The sequence below is a fragment of the Corylus avellana genome, chromosome 5 (genome assembly GCF_965113065.1).
Source record: "Corylus avellana chromosome 5, dhCorAvel1.hap1.2, whole genome shotgun sequence".
Lineage (NCBI taxonomy): Eukaryota > Viridiplantae > Streptophyta > Magnoliopsida > Fagales > Betulaceae > Corylus > Corylus avellana.
Window position 1 is genome coordinate 15,006,198 of NC_142494.1, and position 18,871 is coordinate 15,025,068.

At 36.9% G+C, this 18,871-nt stretch overlaps 2 protein-coding genes across 5 annotated transcripts; one reads left to right on the forward strand and one right to left on the reverse strand.

Moving 5' to 3' along the window:
• Positions 1–239: 239 nt before the first annotated feature.
• Positions 240–9,481, reverse strand: LOC132182421 (haloacid dehalogenase (HAD) superfamily protein). Of its 2 annotated transcripts, none has more exons than XM_059595660.2 (5): positions 8,795–9,481; positions 8,609–8,686; positions 8,256–8,329; positions 8,061–8,168; positions 240–458 (listed from the first exon to the last, which is right to left on the reverse strand). In XM_059595660.2, exons 1-5 carry the CDS (start codon positions 9,465–9,467, stop codon positions 342–344), a joined length of 1,050 nt encoding a protein of 349 aa, XP_059451643.1. In that variant the 5' UTR covers positions 9,468–9,481; the 3' UTR covers positions 240–341. The 2 variants fall into 2 exon arrangements, with proteins under 2 accessions (XP_059451643.1, XP_088372339.1); XM_088516213.1 differs by having other exon boundaries at positions 371–458; positions 8,065–8,168.
• Positions 8,843–15,637, forward strand: LOC132182268 (xyloglucan endotransglucosylase protein 1-like). Of its 3 annotated transcripts, none has more exons than XM_088516215.1 (4): positions 8,843–8,851; positions 14,156–14,413; positions 14,983–15,176; positions 15,253–15,637. In XM_088516215.1, exons 2-4 carry the CDS (start codon positions 14,186–14,188, stop codon positions 15,635–15,637), a joined length of 807 nt encoding a protein of 268 aa, XP_088372341.1. In that variant the 5' UTR covers positions 8,843–8,851; positions 14,156–14,185. The 3 variants fall into 3 exon arrangements, with proteins under 3 accessions (XP_088372341.1, XP_088372340.1, XP_059451436.2); XM_088516214.1 differs by lacking the exon at positions 8,843–8,851 and adding an exon at positions 11,801–11,821; XM_059595453.2 differs by lacking the exon at positions 8,843–8,851 and having other exon boundaries at positions 14,135–14,413.
• The last annotated feature ends 3,234 nt before the right edge of the window (positions 15,638–18,871 follow it).

An 18,871-nucleotide genomic window follows, 5' to 3' on the forward strand; every position in this document is an offset into this window, starting at 1 on the left:
AAGAAATTTTGAAGGGACAAACAAACCTACAGGCAAGGAAAATAGTTTGCTTATCTACTTCAGCATTTTTCTTATTTAGTTTCTTTAGCATTTATCAATCTTCAAAATTCTTATGTTCAATTCTATTTATGGTTATATCCCCCATCTATTCCTTTGTCCTCTCTTCAATTAACTATCTTTTTTTTCTTTTTTTTTAAAAAACTAGTTACCACGTTTATATCCTGTACTTTTTGAAATTTTCAAGAGAGATTGTGGTCAAATAATAAAAAAAATTGATGCACAAAAGTGTTAACTTTTCATGCCGTTCCAACCTATGCTCTTGCATATATCCAATAATGTTCTTACAAAGGTGGGGGATCTTTGATACAAAGCATGTCATCTGACAACAGGCTGTGACTGGGTGGCTTCAACCCTCTCCTAAACCAGCGGCTGACAAGGGATGTTTCAAGTTTCCTCACCTGTAATTGCAATCGAAATGTATTAGAATGAAGAAACAGAAACCAACTCCTTTAGTAGCAACAGCAAAGAGCAACAGTTTAATTTGATATGGTGAATGCACACCCTTCCATCAAGGACTTCATACACACCGTAATTCCATGAATATCTACATGTTGGTATAAAGTTCTCTTTTTCTTTCCCTCTCCTCCATATGAATTGACAGAGTCAATGTAACATCATGAACAAACTCCTTTGGTCTCAATGGCGACTGAAGGCATATTAAGAAATACTTTTAACAATGATAAGGAATTCATGGAGACAAACTGCATGCTTCACCACTAACCTTATTTCTTTTTTTTTTAGGAAAAAAAAAAAAAAAAAAAAAAAAAAAAAAAAAAAAAAGGAGCTTATGCCAGTTAATGAAATTCTAAAGATGTCAGTTAAAATAGAACCTGGGGCTTAACTCTTATCTTTCCAAGTCGTATCATAAAGTGGTAAAATGATATTAACCAAAACCAAAATTAAAGTCCCTCATCCAAATTTTAAACAGAAGAAAATCGAATAATTTCACATCTACATTGAATGGGAGATAGCTATAGGTTTCTTATTTCATGTGTTCTTAATTCATGTAATTTATGATAGAAACATGCCCATACATTAAATGTGCACGGGCCAATTTGTTTAACACATTATATCAGTTTCTTATGCTCCTATAACTTCTCCTGTTTTTTGCCGATAGTCGTCCGAGCCAATGGCATTTCCCAAATGCATATTTGCTCAATTTTCATGAGGTTGAAAAGTCCTAGAGTTTCGAAGAAGAATTTCTGGCTAAGAGTAATATTCCTCACTCCAAAAGGATTTTATAAAGCAGTATTCTGTTCTGGTCTTTCTCCTTCAAGGTGAATTTCTATAGGTATCCTTTTAATGAACGACCAAATTAAGATATTACTTTGAATGACTAATGCTATTTTAAACCTTATTTTCTAACAGATTTGCAAAGGAAATGAAGAACAAAGCTGGCCATAATGTTCCGTTTTTCTGATAAGTAATCATAATGTTTGGAAAATTTTATATTCAAGAGAGAAACCACGAAAGACTACTATGGGATTCTCACCAATGATGTATCGTTAGTCTGGTCGTATTTTGGTACTCTTGTATGAAGAATAGTCCAGAATTCCTTTTAGTGTTGTTATTGGACGTGAAGGAGGTGGTGTTGGCACGCTCTGAAGCTTAGGCAAGCATTTCTTCTTCTTAATGATCAAATGTGCCTACAAATTTTTCTTTTTTTTCAACCTCTCTCTGGGCTGGGTGGTGTGATGGGTAGAGTTGGTTTTTTCAAACTCCAGTAAAGGCGTTAGCTTGGTTTTGGTGTGGGCTTTCATTATGGGGTTTTCATCGAATCTAAGGTCTTTGAGCTTTTGGTAGTGAAGGGAGATTCGGTTTTACACATAGTTGAGAGGAGTAGGGGGAATCTAAGGTGTTTGAGCTTTTGGTAGTGAACGGAGATTTGGTTTTACACATAGTTGAGAGGAGTAGGGGTGTTTCTCAAGCAATTCTTCTGGTGAAGGTTAATGTCGCTTGGTTGTTGGGTACTATTGAGTCTCTATTGCAAGGAGACACACCAAAGGATTTCATGAAATCCTCTAAAGTTGGGAACAAAGCCTTTATCGCAAAAAGGAGCTCCAATATCTTAGCCATAACCAGTATCCGGCTCTTGTGAAAAGCGGTAGTGGCAGGCAAAGAGCCTTCATCATCTTACTAGAAGGACGAGAGAAGAAGGGCTGGAGGAGTTGCAAACTTGAGACGCATAAGGCTTTGACCTTCCTCCAGTTGACTTTCAGCAATGGGTATAAGGTTCTGCCATCCCGTAAATCTCTCAGAGGGTTTAGCACGAGAGTGGATGGCAGCTCTTCGGCAGTAGAGGATAAGGTGCTGGCTGAAGTTGTCGGAATGAGGACGTATGCAGAGGCTCTAGTAGGGTTGGGGCAATCTCCGGCATCTGCCATAGTGCAGAAGGTAAGTGGTGCTTTTTTAAAAATTTAGGGAACATAAGGGTAGGGTGTTAGTGGGGGAGGAACTTCAGGGGTAGCGTTTGGAGATCCCAGCTTTTGCAATGGCATTGTTAGAAATTGTTGATCCCAGAGTCGATTTGGGTAATTCTTTGGACATATGCATACTCAAAGATCTATTATTTAGAGCATTCCCAGCAGCTACCCTAAAGCTGCTTCCCTTCCCTACACATATGAAAAATCTCAAAAAAATCATAAAAACTCACCTACAGCAGCTTCCCTATATCTTCCCTATACATTAGGATTGAAATGTAGCAATCCACATGATTTATTATAATAATAGAATGACATTCTCTCTCCTCTCATACTTTCCTTTCCTATGCAAAATAAAGGAATATAAAAACAAAACAAAAGTAAAACAAATAATATTTTAATGTTATATGGAACCATAAAGAGAAGCTATTGTGGAGTGTATTTTAATAGGGAGGTAAAAAGTAGTTTGGTTTCCTAAACTTAGGAAAAATGACGAGGAAGCTGCTGGGAATGCTTTTAGTCAAAAAGAAGAAATTGAACATTGTTTAGACAGGCTGAGGGTGGGTCAGGGTTCTCAAGGGCTAGGGAGTAGTGCAGGCTTTGCAAAGAGTGGAGAAGTCAAAGCCCAAACCCAACGGGGGGGTGGGCATCCACTGCCTTGGGTTCGCAACATCTAAGCCAATCCAAAGTGCATGGACCCATCGAGGCGAGAACCAAAGACTTTGGCTCGAGCCATGCATTTGAGCCCAAAGTCTTAAGTAAGGTCGGACCTAAAAGTTAGGGTGAGGAATCCCATCTTTGGGCTCAAGTGCCGAAGCAAACCCAAGACCCCTTTCTCATCAGCCCACAACTTTTTTGGAATTAAAGGCTGCACAAAATGGGAGGACCCAGTCATCTTTATCAGTGGGCTCAGGCAATCATAGTCCAAGCCATCCTTCTTTGTTGGCCCACTCTTTTAGGGAGCATGTTTCAGCCCATGCTTTAAGTAAGCCTCAGCCCAGGCCCAAAACCATTTCTACGTGGAGAATTAAATCGGGTGTGGGGGCTGTTGTTTTGGGCGAGGGTTTGGGAGTGGGTTCAAGTCCCCCTGTTGAACAGCAAGGAGGTCTTCCAGCACATTGTTACCTCCTGCAATCGACGCCGCCAGGAATGGAGGAGATCGGGAGCTTTTAGAGGGTTGTAGATTTTGGGAGCTTTGCAGGCGGCCCCATTTAGGTTGTGGGTGGGATGGGCCTATGGAAGTGGGTGTACCTTCAATTAATTCCATTGTCGAGAAGGTCGATCTTTGCTCCGGCAGGACAGATGGTGTGGGTGTTCTTAAGGCTTTGGGGTGGGCTCGTGACAACAAAGATGTGGAGAGGTTGCCTTTCCCTGGTTTAAACCATGGGATCCTCCTGTTTCCTTACAACAGTTTGGGGGAAGGTAGTAGAATGGGACAAGAGCTCCAAATAGTGCGGGTAACCCTATCGGAAGAATTTGATGCTGGTACAAGTCTGGTTGGTTGCTACAAAGAAAAGGAGCCTTCTTCTTCAAAAATGGTGCTTTACCATGAGGAAGGGATCAAAGGAAAGTGAACCTGTTAGTACACCCCTTGTTGTAGTTGAAGAACAACCTTCGACAGAATCAGTTTCTTCAGATTGGGTGGTTCAAAACATGACGAGCTCCTACAATGTGGGGTTGTCTTGTGAGAGGTTCGAGGATGAGTTGATGGTTCTATTCACAGCCATTAAAGCAAGTCGACACCAAAATGGTCCAGCTAGTTCTCCTAGCTCCCTTTCTAAGTCAATGAACAGAGGGCAATGTGAACTAAAGAGATTAGTTTGTTCAATCAATTATGACTTTTAGGGAGGTCATTCTAGCAGAGGTAAAGGTAAAGAGAGGTCTCCAACTTGTTCTTAATGAAGCCTAAGATTTTATCCTAGAATGTGAGAGGGCTGAATGAGAACGATAAAAAGTTGAGGTTTAAGAGTCTTTTTAGGGATTGGAAGGCTGACATTGTTTGTTCACAAGAAACTAAACTGTTTGTTTCTAGGGCCATTGTGGGCAGTTTATGGGGTTTTCCGTATGGGGATTGGTGTTTGGTGTTATTTGGGGTCGAGGAGCTTCCAGAGGGATTTTGTTCATATGGAATAAGATGGTTGTGGTAAAAATCGAGGAATGTGGGTATATTTTCATTTGCTTCATTTGCTTGCTCCTTTAGAAGTGTCGACGATAATTTTGAGTGGCCTTTTGCATGTGTTTATGGTCCAAATGACGACAAAGACAAGAAAATGCTTTAGGATGAATTGGGTGGGTTGACTAGATGGTGGGAGTTGTCCTAGTGTATTGGGATAGATTTTAATATATGTTACCAGATTGAGAGATCTAGCAACACCCATCATTCCAACTATGTTGGAGTTTTCCAAATTCATCTTTGAACTGGGTCTCATGGATATCCCTCTTGTAGGCAGGAACTTCACATGGTCCAATAATCATGATCCTCTATCGTGGTCCAAAATTATTAGATTTCTTCTCTCTCCTGATTGTGAAGCCCAGTTTCCGAATGTCTCTCAACGGAGGCTCCCTAGGATCTTATTGGATCACTTCCCTTTGTTTCCTGATTGTGGTATTATTGTTAGCAATAGTTGTAGATGGGACACTCAAATAAGTCTATCAAATGGATATTAATTACCAAAGATATGAGAGTCGTAAAAGAGTGACCAAGAACACCGTAGAGGCATCTTTGTTTGACCTTCTTATCTTAGAGCATTCTCAGCAGCTACCCGATCATTTTCCCTAAATTTAAGGATCCAAACTACTTTTTACTTCCCTATATCAATTTACTCCCCAATAGCTTCCCTAAATACTTCCCTATATCATTAAAATATTATATTTTTATTTTACTTTTTTTATATTTTATTCCTTTAATTTACACTTTCTCTCTCCTTCATATTTTCTTCTTCTTTCTTTCCGATGCAGCGCAAGCGCAGCACAGCAGCAACCCATTTCTTCTTCCTGTGATTTCTTCCTTTTCTTCTCCTCCCAACAAGGAAGCTAATGTCCTCACTCCTGTCCCTGTGATCCTCTTGCACCCAACCACCTCAAATTTCTTCAATTTCCAACACCCCCTCGCGATCGCTATCAACCCCATGTCGTCCAAGTCCGCCGAGTTCTTTATCGACAGCGACTCTAGCCCCTCGCACAACGCGACCCCATCCAACTGCGACCCAATCGGCGCTCACACGCCTTGACGCCTTGTGCCTTTGATTTGATTTCTAGGTTTCTTTGGTTTGATTTGATTTATGGGTCTGAAATCTCTGGTTTGAAATCTCTGGTCTGAAATCTCTGATTTGGTCTGAAATATCTCGTTTGATCGATCTGGGTTTCTGGTTTGATCGTTTGGTGGTGCGAGAGAGAGAGAAAGAGAGGTGAGAGAGAGACGTCTGGTTTGATCTCTGGTTTGGTGGTGCGAGAGAGAGAAAGAGGTGAGAGAGACATGAGATGGGAGGAGAGAGGAGAGATAATATTTTTTTTCTAATTTAATAAGCATGTGGATCGCTACAGTTGAACCCAAAACATTGGGTTCAACTGTAGCAACTGATGGTTTAAGGAACCATATAAGGAATCTGCTGTGGGACGTTTTTTGCGATTTTTTAGACATATTCCCTAAATTTAGGGAACAGACTCCCTTATAGGGAGTCTGCTGGGAATGCTCTTATGGAGGAGTGAGTTAAACTCTGTTGCTATGGTCAAGGAGTGTTTGATTCAATTTAGGGATATGTTAGGGTTGTCTGCTAACCTTGACAAGAGCTGTTTGTTTAGTTGTAGAGTTGCAAGGCATGTTAAGAATCAGTTGTTGGGTATTTTGGGGGTATCAAGAAGGTAACTCCCAGTGAGTTATATAGGGGTTGCCTTTATTTCTTGTAAATTGAAGAAGTATGATTGTGTGGTGTTGGCTAAGAAGATTGCTTCCAAAGAGCTGAGCAAGTAGAACCCTCTCTGATGCAGGAAGGAAGGCTTCAGTTGATTAATTCAATTCTCTTTGCCATGTAAGTGTAATGGTCTTCTCTTTTTAGAATAATGATAGAAACTATATTTTTATTCCAAAATTATCCGACAATGCTAACATAGCAGTTCCAATCAACTTTTAGATCAGTCTTTGTTATATAAAAATAAAATAAAATAAAATAAATTCCAAGGTTGGTTGAGATTGCCACATCAACATTGTTGGATATTTATGGGATAAAAATATAGGATATAGCATTACTCCTCTTTTTACCACATCAACATCTAAGTGGGATAGATTCTCAAGTCCTTATGGAAGGGAGCTGACCTTAATAGTTAAGGGGGTAAAAGGACTTGGACTTCTGTTTGTCTTCCCAAGAAAGAAGGTAGGTTGGGTGTTACAAACTTGGACATGTCGAATAAAGCGGCTATGTTGAAACGTGTGTGGCTATGTTCCTAAAATGACAAACCCATCTAGTCAAGTTGGATTAACTCTAATCTTCTCAGAAATCGGTGTTTTTGGGATGTGAAGACTTCTAGGGATTGCTTGGTCTTGGAGGAAGATTTTAGGCCTTAGGGCATTATTTAGGATAAGGTGCCTTGGTTGATGGTTTATAGCTGTGTTTTCTCAGTTAAGAGGGTCTGGGAGAGCTTGCGAGACCCTGGCCTTGAGGTGTTCTGGCACAAGGTAGTGTGGCATGATAAAATTATTCCTCAATGCTCTTTTATTTTTGGCTTGCAATTAGAACAAGATTGTATACCCAAGACAAATTGGTTGTTATTGGCTTATTTCAGGAAATGAAATGTGTTTTCTGTGGGCTGAGTGACGAGAATATTGACCATCTCTTTGTTTGCTGCCCAATCTCAAAATGTATTTGGTTTAATCATTGGAATAGAGGTAATATTCCTTGAGCTCACAGGAACTGGGAGGAGTTTATTCGGTGGATGGCTTCTCACTTCATAGGCAAATCTTTTCTCTCCATTGGGGTTAGAATTATGGTAGCTACTAGGGTGAGAGAAATGCTAAATTCTTGTAGAGAAGAAACACAGATTCCACATACATTCTTTCAAAGATTTTTTTTGGGTTACATCCAAAGTCAACTTCTCTAAGGGTTCCGTGATTCTTCTGGTAATCACTCTCTAGCTGGGGCTTGGAGTTTTTTCTGACGTAATCTTTTATCTTTGCTTGCCCTTTTTTGTTTCCATGTAGGCGCTTGTTTGTGTAGGCCCTTTTTGGCTTTTAGGCCATCTTGTTTTCTAGGGGTTGCCTATGAATCCTTTTTGTTCTTGTTGAATTTCTTCAATAGATTCATACTTATTCAAAAAAAACTGGGCATGAAAATTACTGACATGCTGGTACCAAAGACACTGAAAGAATTCAGGGGTTTTTTGAGCAGACTGCAATACATCAGCAGGCTCATTGCCATCTTGCACTCATCTGTGAGGCAATGTATTGATCTATGCAAGTTGTGCATAGCTCAAGAATGACACTATTGTCGAACTTTAGGTCGCTTAATCTGTTTTTCTCTTCCAAATATGTCATAGTAATTGCCTGTAGGGAAACAAAGAGGTAATGAAACTAAAAGGAAAACCAACCTGCCTAACAATGAATGGCTCCTCCGCAAGACTCAAAGGTTTAGTTAGAATAGTCAGAAAACCATTTCGATTTCCGTAAACAATATCCGTAAATGGCCGATCACCCACCTGCCATAAATATAATTATGCTACAATTTTTTAAATAAAAAAAATGAAACCATATATTCAAGCTGTTCAGCAAATTCTTAAGAATACCATGATAAGTTGTGAGGATTTACAGCCAAAGTGCTTTTCAATTTCTTCAGCCGTTCCAGCAGGTTTCTTCACTCCTAGAGCATAACATATAGATACCAACATCAATGCTCAATAAACTTGGCAATTTTGGCATAAATTATCAATGGCTTAACATCAATATGCCATATTAACTAAGCGAGTTCAGCAAAAACTTATCAGGGAACTGAAGTTAAAAGTTTAAAATAACCAATGTTTTTAACATGGAGCTGTTATTTCTTTGCAAAATGAACCCAGAAATATACCAAGCTATAGAATATGGAAAATGTCATATATTGTTGCAGAATATAAGCTTAACATTTAGAAGCAACACTCACTATGCCTTAATACTTTAATTCCAATCGCCCCCTCAAGCGCCCTAGCTTTTGAGCCATCAAGGTCATACTCGCACAACCCTAAATACACCAACAACATAGCACAATCACATTAATAAAACAAAAAATAATTTTAAAAAAAAAACTACAAATCAAGCACAATTCGCAAATGGGTCGTGCCAAAATTACCAGCAGAGTTGCTGAACGCCGCAATATCGGCACCAAAAACCGACTTGCACTGTTCCAGTGACGAACCAAGTGGCCCCCACAATTTCAAAGAGTAAGGTGCAGTGAGAGTATTATCCTTATCAAACACAACACCCTTGAAACCCCTCCTATGCAGCTCAACCCAATCAATGTACCTTATGTCGGGGACGGAGACATGCGGAAGCGCCAATTGCCGGTCCTTTACAACCACGATAGCTGAAGAAGCAATGCCCTCCGGGTTGAATCTCTGGCCCAGTGCCGCTTTCAATTGTGCCCACCACATGTTTGTGAAAAATCCCTTATCTTTCCTGGTTTTGCTCTCTCTTTGTTCCTCTTCTTGTTCCTGGTTTTGGCTTTCTGGGTCTTGGTTATTAGCGTTGTTAGTGTGAAGGGAAGAGTAGAATTGTAGAAAGAAAGAAGGATCGCGATCTGGGCTGGGATTGCTGTCCTCGTTGTTATTCTTTTCTTGTAGTTTGGTGACACTGATAGTTGGAGTGAGAGTGATGAGGGCACAGATGTTTGTGAAGTGGGTTTGGTTATTTGAGAGGCAGAGGTTGATGGGTTTTGGTCTCTTACGGAGGGGATGATGGAAGTGAAACTGGTTTGGGATTGGGTAACAGCAGTTGGGGAATGGAGCAGAGGAAGTTTGCTGCATTTTCTCTTTTTATGTTTTTTTCTTTTTTTTATTTCTTTTTTCGTTGGTAATAATAGTCTATTTTTATTTTTATTTTTTATTTTTTGCTTTTTTTTTTAACTTCCAGAACAAAAGAACGGGAATACAGCTGCCTACGGGCCTTGCGGGAGTGTCAAGCCTTCCACCGACAGAGCTGGCTGGGCTGGGCTGGGTTGCCTCAGAAACCCGAAAGAGAAAAGGCATCTTTTTATAAAAGAAGTAATTGGCGGTGAATATTTGGACATAAAGATACAAGATTACATATTTAATAGAAAAAATTTCTCAAGATTTTACATTTATGTGGATATATATATATATATATATATTTTTTCCGAATGGGCAGATTGGCTGAAAAAAAAAACAAAAAAAAAACTCTCAAACTCTTCGCCACTAACGACAACAAAGTTATTGGTAATTTCATGGGGCAAGATTCTATATTTTTTTTTTTAGAATTCCAAGTTTTACTAAGGCCCGTTTGGGAGTGCGATTTTAAAAATTATATTTTTGAAATCGCTACCCATATAGGCGTTTGGTAAAATATATTAAGAAGTACTTTTTTTATCAATTATGTGTTTTGATAATATTATCATATAATTGCGGTTTCATGGCCAAATAAGTAAATATTGCGCCAAATATTGTTTTAAGCAAAATCATGATTTTGGTTTAAATTCGCACTTTTTCAAATAAGCACCCCTTAGTCAGCTTATAGAAATCGCAGATTTTTTCACGATTTTAAAATTTGCATTTTTAAAATCGCAATCACAAACACTCCAAAATTGTGATTTGGTTTAAAAACGCAGATTATTTTTAAAAAAACACACTCTCAAATGGACCCTAAGAATCCAAGGCTTTTATACCAGTGACAAGCAAAATATGGAATTTGATTATGCACCATGTTAGGGTTATTAAATAAACAAAGCTACTCGCGAACATACTTGAGCCGATTTGATTATTAAACAAGCCGTTTGTGAATACGAAGCTCGATTATTAAACGATACAAACTCGTATAAACAGAGGCAGCGGAAGCAGAGCTTGAGAGTGGTCAAGTGCCTCCCCCCTCAAACTCTAAAAGTTTTCCTTACCCCCTATAGAAAATTCCTCAAATGTTCTAGTTGTCCACCATCAGCTACTCATCAAGGACAATTGACACTACCCTCAACCACCCACGCAAAATGCAAACGACTCATGCGGCGCAAAATGACGTCTCGACATTTTTTTTCTTTCATAGTTTCAGTTCGAGCTTTTAGGTTAGATGAAGAGGGGAAGACGATGACAAATGCCCTTTTATTGTTCTCCAAAATGAAACATTTAAATCTGTTTTGTTGTTAGATGACCAAAATTGGAACCAACATAAATTTGTTAATTCATAGAAGCTCATCTAATAAAGTGACATGGGTTCCATAACTATTAAAATAGAGGAAAGGAAATGCTAGGTGGACCTTTCCTCACAAACCCATCGACAGACTCTTTTGGTGGACCAATGTTGTGTATGGTTTGGTTTGAATGAAATCAAAAACAAAGCCTCAAATGGTAGAAATCTTCAAGCTTTTTAAGTAGACATCACTTAGGGTCAACAATGATGAAGGGATAATAACTTCTAGAGTGATTCTAGGTTGATGGAGGGCAAAAAAATTTTCACGAGGGTAAAGGGATCCCTTGAGAGATAGAGAAAGAAGTGAATTAAATGAGGAAAAGAATTTATTTTTAACATCTGAAATTTCCCACGGCGTCATAACGAAATTCACACCAACTTCCTGACATTTGATAGGTTTGGCAAGTGACGTTGTGATGGCTTCCTAATGTCTTTATGAAGAAGACATGTTGAGACATTTCTGAGCTACATCATCATGACAGGCTTCTTATAGCTATTTGACGAAAGCAGGTCGAGGGCATTTGTTCTTTCATATGAGAGAACATCAAGATGGCCATGTGACGAAATTTCATAAAACCCTCTAAAAACCACATTTTTCACACCAAAACACTTAGGACATTTAAGGTTCAACAAGTATGGTTTTGAATAACGAATAAGGCCAATTTTTAAAATCTAACAATCTCCACATTTGGCCATTCAATTACAAAACCAAACAACATTAGGGATAAATAAAAAAAAAAAATAGAGGAAAAACCAACAATTATAATCTCACCCCAGTCTAACAAACCACTACTAAAATAAGAATGATAGAACGTGAAATGTACATGTTCTCTGGAGACAACAATAAACTCATTACAAGTATTGAGATTCGAAAATATATAACTAACATGAAAAGTGTGTGATAAGGGATATCATGCACCATTTAAGAGTTCATACACACATATCATCATTCGTTCACGAACTTGTAATTCAGAAAGAAATATCAAAATTTCCATTCCAACTTACACTAATTCACATTTTATCATAAATAGAATAATCAAGAGTTAATTAAAAAAAAAAAATTGTCCATGGAGCTAATTAATAGCTTAAAACCAAGAAAAATTAAAGAACACAATAGATCACTCCCCCTCAATTGGACACACTCCCTACTAGAGATTCCAATTAGCTCTCACAACTTCTTCCCCTTTTTGTCATAATGGACAAAGGGAAAAAGGTTCAAACTAACTATTTTACTTCCAAGTGAGGGTCCTAAGGAGGATCATGAGATAATATCTTATGGTCTTGAGACTTCAAAGAATCTCAAGTATGACCCATTCATCAGGGTTGTGTCAGTTATTTAGGCCAAGAAACATGTTCATTGGTTTAGTTAATGTTTAATAGGTTGAAAATTTTAAAACGTATGATTTTTTTTTTTTTTTTTGGGAAATATATAAAAAAAAAAAAAAAAACCCTCCAAACTAACAACTATTTGTGGTAGAGCCCAACAATGTTCAAAATATACTAAAGTAGACCATCAAACTACCAAAGTATGTCAAAAAGGCCACATATTTGTTTTAGGAAAAATTACAGTTTACCCCCCATAAGTTGACAGCGTTTTTCAATTCGAAGATCAAAGTTTGAATTTTTGCAATTAATCCCCACAAAGTTCCAATTTATTTCAATTCGACCAATATTATCCCAATATTCCCATATTGCCCCTAATTTTTTTTTTATGAAAAAATAAATAAATTTGCGGGTACAAAAATGGCTAGATGGCCAAAGGAGCCACCCCTAATTTTTTTTTAAAAATTTTTATAAACAAATAAAAATAAATAAAAATTAGGGGCAATATGGGAAGTTTTGGATACAATTGGTCAAATTGCAAAAATTTGAAACTTTGGGGGGTGAATTGCAAAAATTGAAACTTTGATGTTCGAATTAAAAAATGTTGTCAACTTTGAGGGGGTAAACTGTAATTTTCCTTTTTTTTTTATACTCCAATAATACTCCCATTCTTTTAAAAACTAAATAAAAAATAAACTAAACTATTTTTAAAAAAAAAACAGGGGGGAATAAATACAATTTTTTTTTTAATTAATAAAAAATTAGTCATTGTAGTTGGCTTAAATTACAAATCACTTGTGCGGTATAACAAATATGGATAAATACAAAATTAAAGCATGTGGTTGGCTCAACTGGCAGCCCACCCCTTTCATTTTTATTTTTTTTTTAATTTTTTTTGTATTTTAAACAATTAATTTATTAATTTTTTATTTTAGTTTTTAAAAGAATAAGAGTATTATAGGAATATAAAAAAAAGATGTAGTCTTTTTGACACACTTTGGTAGTTTAATGGACTACTTTAGCACATTTTAAACATCGTGAAATTCTTTAAAAAACGGATGTTAGTTTAGAGGGTTTTATATATATATATATATATATATAGTGACAGCAGAGATGTTGTTGAAAATCTTTAAGGAGATATTAACGACAACATTAGTTGTTACTAATAGTAGAGTATTAGCCACGATTTTGGGTGCATTTGTAGTTTCTTAGCGACGACGCTTTAGCAATATAAGTGATGACTTCGTCGTCACTAAAAGCTTAATATTTGTGACGACCATTTTTGTTGTCGCTAATATTGTTATTTCAACGAAAAAATAGTGATGACATTAGCGACAAACGCTATCAAGTTTTGAGTTTTCAGTGACGAAAGTTGTGGTCGCTTAAAGGCCAAATTTCTTGTAGTGAAGATTGTACATGAAAAATATGGGCTTTATTTTTTAAAATTATAATTTTATGAAATGAGTTTATGAAAAAATCTTTGAAAAATGAATGAACACAATCGGTTTGAATAAATGTATATTATTATTTTTTTAAATTGAGTATTTCATGATTTTATTTTTAAAAATAAAAATACACTCACCAAACGAAAATCCTTTTTATCAAATTTTCCAACTCTACATGATTTTTTTTTAAAAAAAAAAATTTATTTCCTCTCTCTCTCACATACAAACACAAGAAAATTTGCTTCACAACCCGATCTCTACCATTTTTCGGTTTATGATATGTGCTTCTTATTATCTCCTATAAATTGGCTAACTTCTTTCCAGCTTTGAGATAAATTTATAGTCTTGCCAGCTCTAACACAACTTTTATACATCACACAACCTCATATTAATTGCACAAAACTATTAAAGGCCACTTTGCAAGCTATAATCAATGTTTGCTCCTACTATATATATATAGAGGGTTCAACCTCTTCTTTTTGTGGAGATCTATTCATGTAAATATAACGAAAATGTCTTCCTCTTCCAAGGTCTCCCTGATATTGTTTCTTTATGTATTTATGAGTGTTCTGATCTCCGCCTTGGCTGGCAATTTCTACCGTGACTTTGATATTTTGTTTGGTGATCACCGCGCGGTGATACGCAATGGTGGCCAATTTCTCACGCTTTCACTTGACAAGGCTTCTGGGTCTGGTATTCGCTCCAAAAATGAGTACCTTTTTGGAAGAATCGACATGCAAATCAAGCTTGTGAATGGAAACTCAGCTGGCACTGTCACAACATATTATGTTAGTATGCAACTCTTTTTCCATTTCGCATGTCATTTTTAATGGGAAACCTTTTTTTGCGCTCAAAAGTAATAACTATGTTTAGAATCATAATCTTAATAAAATTTAAAATATTGTATTCTATGTTTCGACCCCTTTTAATTCAATTTTTTTTTTTCTTAAAATGTTTAAAATGTCCTCATTTAAAAAATTCAAAAAAATAAAAAAAAAATCAAAAATACCTTGGACTTACCCACAACTTACTGTGGTCACCATAATTTTTATTCTTTTTTTAGTATTTTGGACATTTTAACAAAAAATGATGAAATTAAAAATGATTGAAACATATGATACCAGTATTACAAATTTTTAAACTTTGATGCTATGATTGTAAAACTGCTTATACTTCGAAAGGTGTAAGTGAAGTTTTCCTTTTTTTATTATACTAATTAAGATAACTAATCCAAGCTTGAGGAAAATAATGCCTAAAAACAGTTTTGCGTACAAATTAATGGTTAAGATATAGTTGATATACAATATATTTTGTGCGTGGCTCTTAAGCAAACTAATTTATAGCAAGATTTATGTAGCTTTCTTCTCAAGGACCAACCCATGATGAGGTTGACTTCGAGTTCTTGGGGAACTTGGCTGGAAAACCGTACATACTCAGTACAAACGTCTATTCTCAAGGAAAAGGGAATAGGGAGCAACAATTCCATCTATGGTTTGATCCCACGAAGAACTTCCACACCTATTCAATCATATGGAGCCCCCGAAAGATAATGTAAAAAGTCATTCAACCTTGAATCTTTTTTACAACTTCCCCACATGTCATTATAAATTGTCTTTTCCTTTTTCAGATTAATGGTGGATAACATACCTATTAGAGTGTTCAACAACTTGGAATCCATTGGCGTTCCATTTCCCAAAAGCCAACCCATGAGGATTTACTCAACCATTTGGAATGCTGATGATTGGGCTACAAGAGGACCAGGAGGAGAGCCTATTAAGACTGATTGGTCAAAAGCTCCTTTCACAGCATTTTATAGAAACTTCAATGTTGATGCCTGTATTGCGTCATCTAGTGTTTGCCACCACAAGTTCACCAATTATTCCTTGGACCCCAAGGCATGGAACAAACTTCGATGGGTGCAAAAGAATTTCATGATTTACAACTATTGCACAGATTTAAAGCGGTTCTCTCAAGGTCTACCGCCTGAATGCAAGCAATCAAGGTTTCTATAGACACTATTCATCCCGGCCACCTTCAACGGAGATCCACCCTAGAAAAGGCCGGTATCCTATTCCACGATTCACTCGAGGGGGAGATTCGACCCAGTGGGTTGCAGGTGGGAGATTTGTAATGCCCCAACTTTTATACAAGCTATATAGTGAAAAGAGAATAACTTGTATACGGACCTAGCACAAACTATATACTTTGTGCCCTCCACTTAGAGATAGACACACCAGCTTAGAACACCAAAATGGTATAAAAATGAAAACATTGGATCTTAACCTATTCTCTCCATAATCAACAAAAAATTTCTCAGGCTCCTCCACCACCAATTCTTTTCTGACGGTTTCTCTCCAACCTTTTCTTTTATGTCATCTCCTTCTTCAACCTTTTCTTTTCTGCTTGCTCCTCCTCCAACCTTCTCTTATTGTGGTCCAATAAGACTTGGGTGGGTTGGTTTGACTGTATTTTCCCATTGATGTTAGAGCCTGATGTGGTCTTTTTGTGTGCAAAAATATATCAATAATAAAATATCACTCGCAATAGGACGAATCCTTGTAGGATATGGCTATATTGAGGATGTCAGACCTCAAGAACTGCATTGATGTTGTTATCAAGTTCTTCAAAATTAAAAATAACTTAATTAAAAGATGATTGTATGTTTTTGGATTTATCAAGTAAATACATAAAATAAAGCAACAGTAGGTTGTGATGAGAGAGAAAGAGAATAGGGGGTTGATTTCATTACTAACCGCATAACAATGGTCAATAATAAATTAATAAGGAAATTTCATTATATGCATGATATAGGGCTTGTCGCACTCGAGTCGTTAAGAAAATAACATAATTAAGAAATAAATATAATCCATCTTCGGTTGGCACGAACATCTGCCTAATCTTTAGATGTGGTACGATTCGTCTTCCCTAGGTATAGACTATCAAATATCTTAATAAGTTACACACAGTCAATGAATAAGCATAACTTATCTTAAGTTAGTAGGAATTGTCTACCTAAATTACACTAAACTAGGGTATAGACAAATTCGCCTTTTCTAGGCTAGATAGATCTCCTAAATATACTAGTCAAAGACTAATCATCAAAATAGGTTACAAACCATAGAATAATTGTCTGAAAATAAGATAACAAATCAATGCCTAATTTTAAGTAAAGCCAACATGATGACAATCTCAATCATCTCCACCCGTGGGGTTCTTCCATCGACCCACATGGACTTTAGCCAAACCGGGTCCATATCCTTAAAAATGACATGGATCATGTGTAACACCCCCAAAACCAACCTCAGCCAACCTGGTAGTGTTATTGGCAATTACCTCAGTTTAACCAACTAGTGGCTAAATGAGGAACTGCCCCTCTAAGCATTATCAGAGTTAATGCATAAGAAGGTAAAAGGTAAATCTTAGAAAAACTATTAAATATCATGGAACAAGTATATTCCTCGAAATTCAAGACATGTAGCAACTAATAGATTGATAAACAAACCTAATGATAGCATGAAGATTCTTAAACAAAGACCGTAGTGGCATCCGTGCCACTTCTGGCTTCTGGAAACATATCCCTTAAAAGAGTAATAACAGCGTAAGTCTAAGACTTAGTAAGTAAACCTTACAATTAGGTACTACATGAGCTCACAATTATTAAACAGAGTAAACGTGCAATTTTGGTAAACATTTAAAAAAGAAGTGCTGTCTCCGTTAATACACCATAAAAATATTGTTTGGATAATAAAAGAGTGGTATACTCTTAGCGGCAATCGCCTAAGTATTTTAATGCATAAAACTAATGATTTATAGGTCATAACTATCATATATGGTCTACCCGAAATATTACCCCTTCTCAGAAGGGTTGGCGCTGTCCCGAGGGACTTGTAATACAACACCGGTGCTCCGGATATTGTACGCTACCATCCATAACACTAGTGGCACGACTGAGTCCGACCTAGGGTGGCCCACACCACTAATTATGTACATCCTGTAGTGACTGTCTGTTAAGGCTGCGCCGGTCATGAAACAACCTTTGGATCAAAGGCACATATAACAACACACACATTTGACCATAGAATCAAGTCTATATAGTAAGCCCATAACCATTATACTGCACGTACCTGTGTATCATGTCATACAATGCATCTTATCAATAAGTTATTAAAGTAGTTACCATGTTATTATAAAAAGTAGACATGCTCATATCATGCGCGTTTTCAGTCAACTGACATATCCCACATTTTTTAAGAAAAGTATTCATAAGTGGTTACTTACCTTGTACGCTTGCTTATGTCCTCTGACATCACGAATCCCTGTTGTAACGAAACATGACTTGTCGTCAGAAGCTATACTAAAGAATTTCTATGAGGGTGCATCTAACGAGAAAGGATGTCAAGACTTTGAGACACTTAAGGGACTAGGGAGCACAAGTGCTCGCCCCTAGTTGAGCGCTCGTTCCTAGGACAAGTGTTCGTCCAGGGGCTATGGTTTAGTCAACAATTCTTAGAAATGCTCATTTCTAAAGCTATAGGTTGGTTCCTTCTTCCTAAGTTCTTAACAAGGCAAGTAAACACAAGGAGTCAAGAGGTGTTTGAAGCTTTTGAAAACACTTTTTGAAGCAAGTCTCGTTAAACAAGGAAGTGGTGCAAAGGCTTGCCATAATACCAAAAGGTTTTAAAACAATAAAAGTAGTAATCATAACGGATAAGTGCTAAAATATTCATATTTTTAGCCCTTAACTTACATGTTTTAATCCTTTAGTTTGGTTAATTTATGTCATTTTACTTCATTTTTTGTATTTTCTTTGTTTTTTAGGTTTTTGGAAGAAAAGAAAGCGTTTCTGGAAAAATTCCAAGTTTAAAAGGCAAATTGGAAAGACCTAGAAGATATGGTTAAGCTTAGCCAATCATGGTTAAGTTTAATCCAATAAAGGAAAGGAGTAAATCGGAATTTCTTAAATAATAGTCAAAATCGGATTGGAGGCAAAATTGGATTCTGCATACCTCTCGGTATTTTGACTATAACTTTCAGCTCAAATATCTGATTGAGGTGATTCAAGTGGCATTGGAAAGCTAACTCAAAATAATACAAATTATTGTGAAATATAATTTTCCCAATTCGGAGTACCACAAGGCCAAAATCACGCTGCAAGTTAAGACCGCAATTCTGGGCGAATCCTATTCCGATTTGGACTTGGGTTTTCTCTATCCTAATTGGACTTGGACTTAAATCTCCGAAATTTC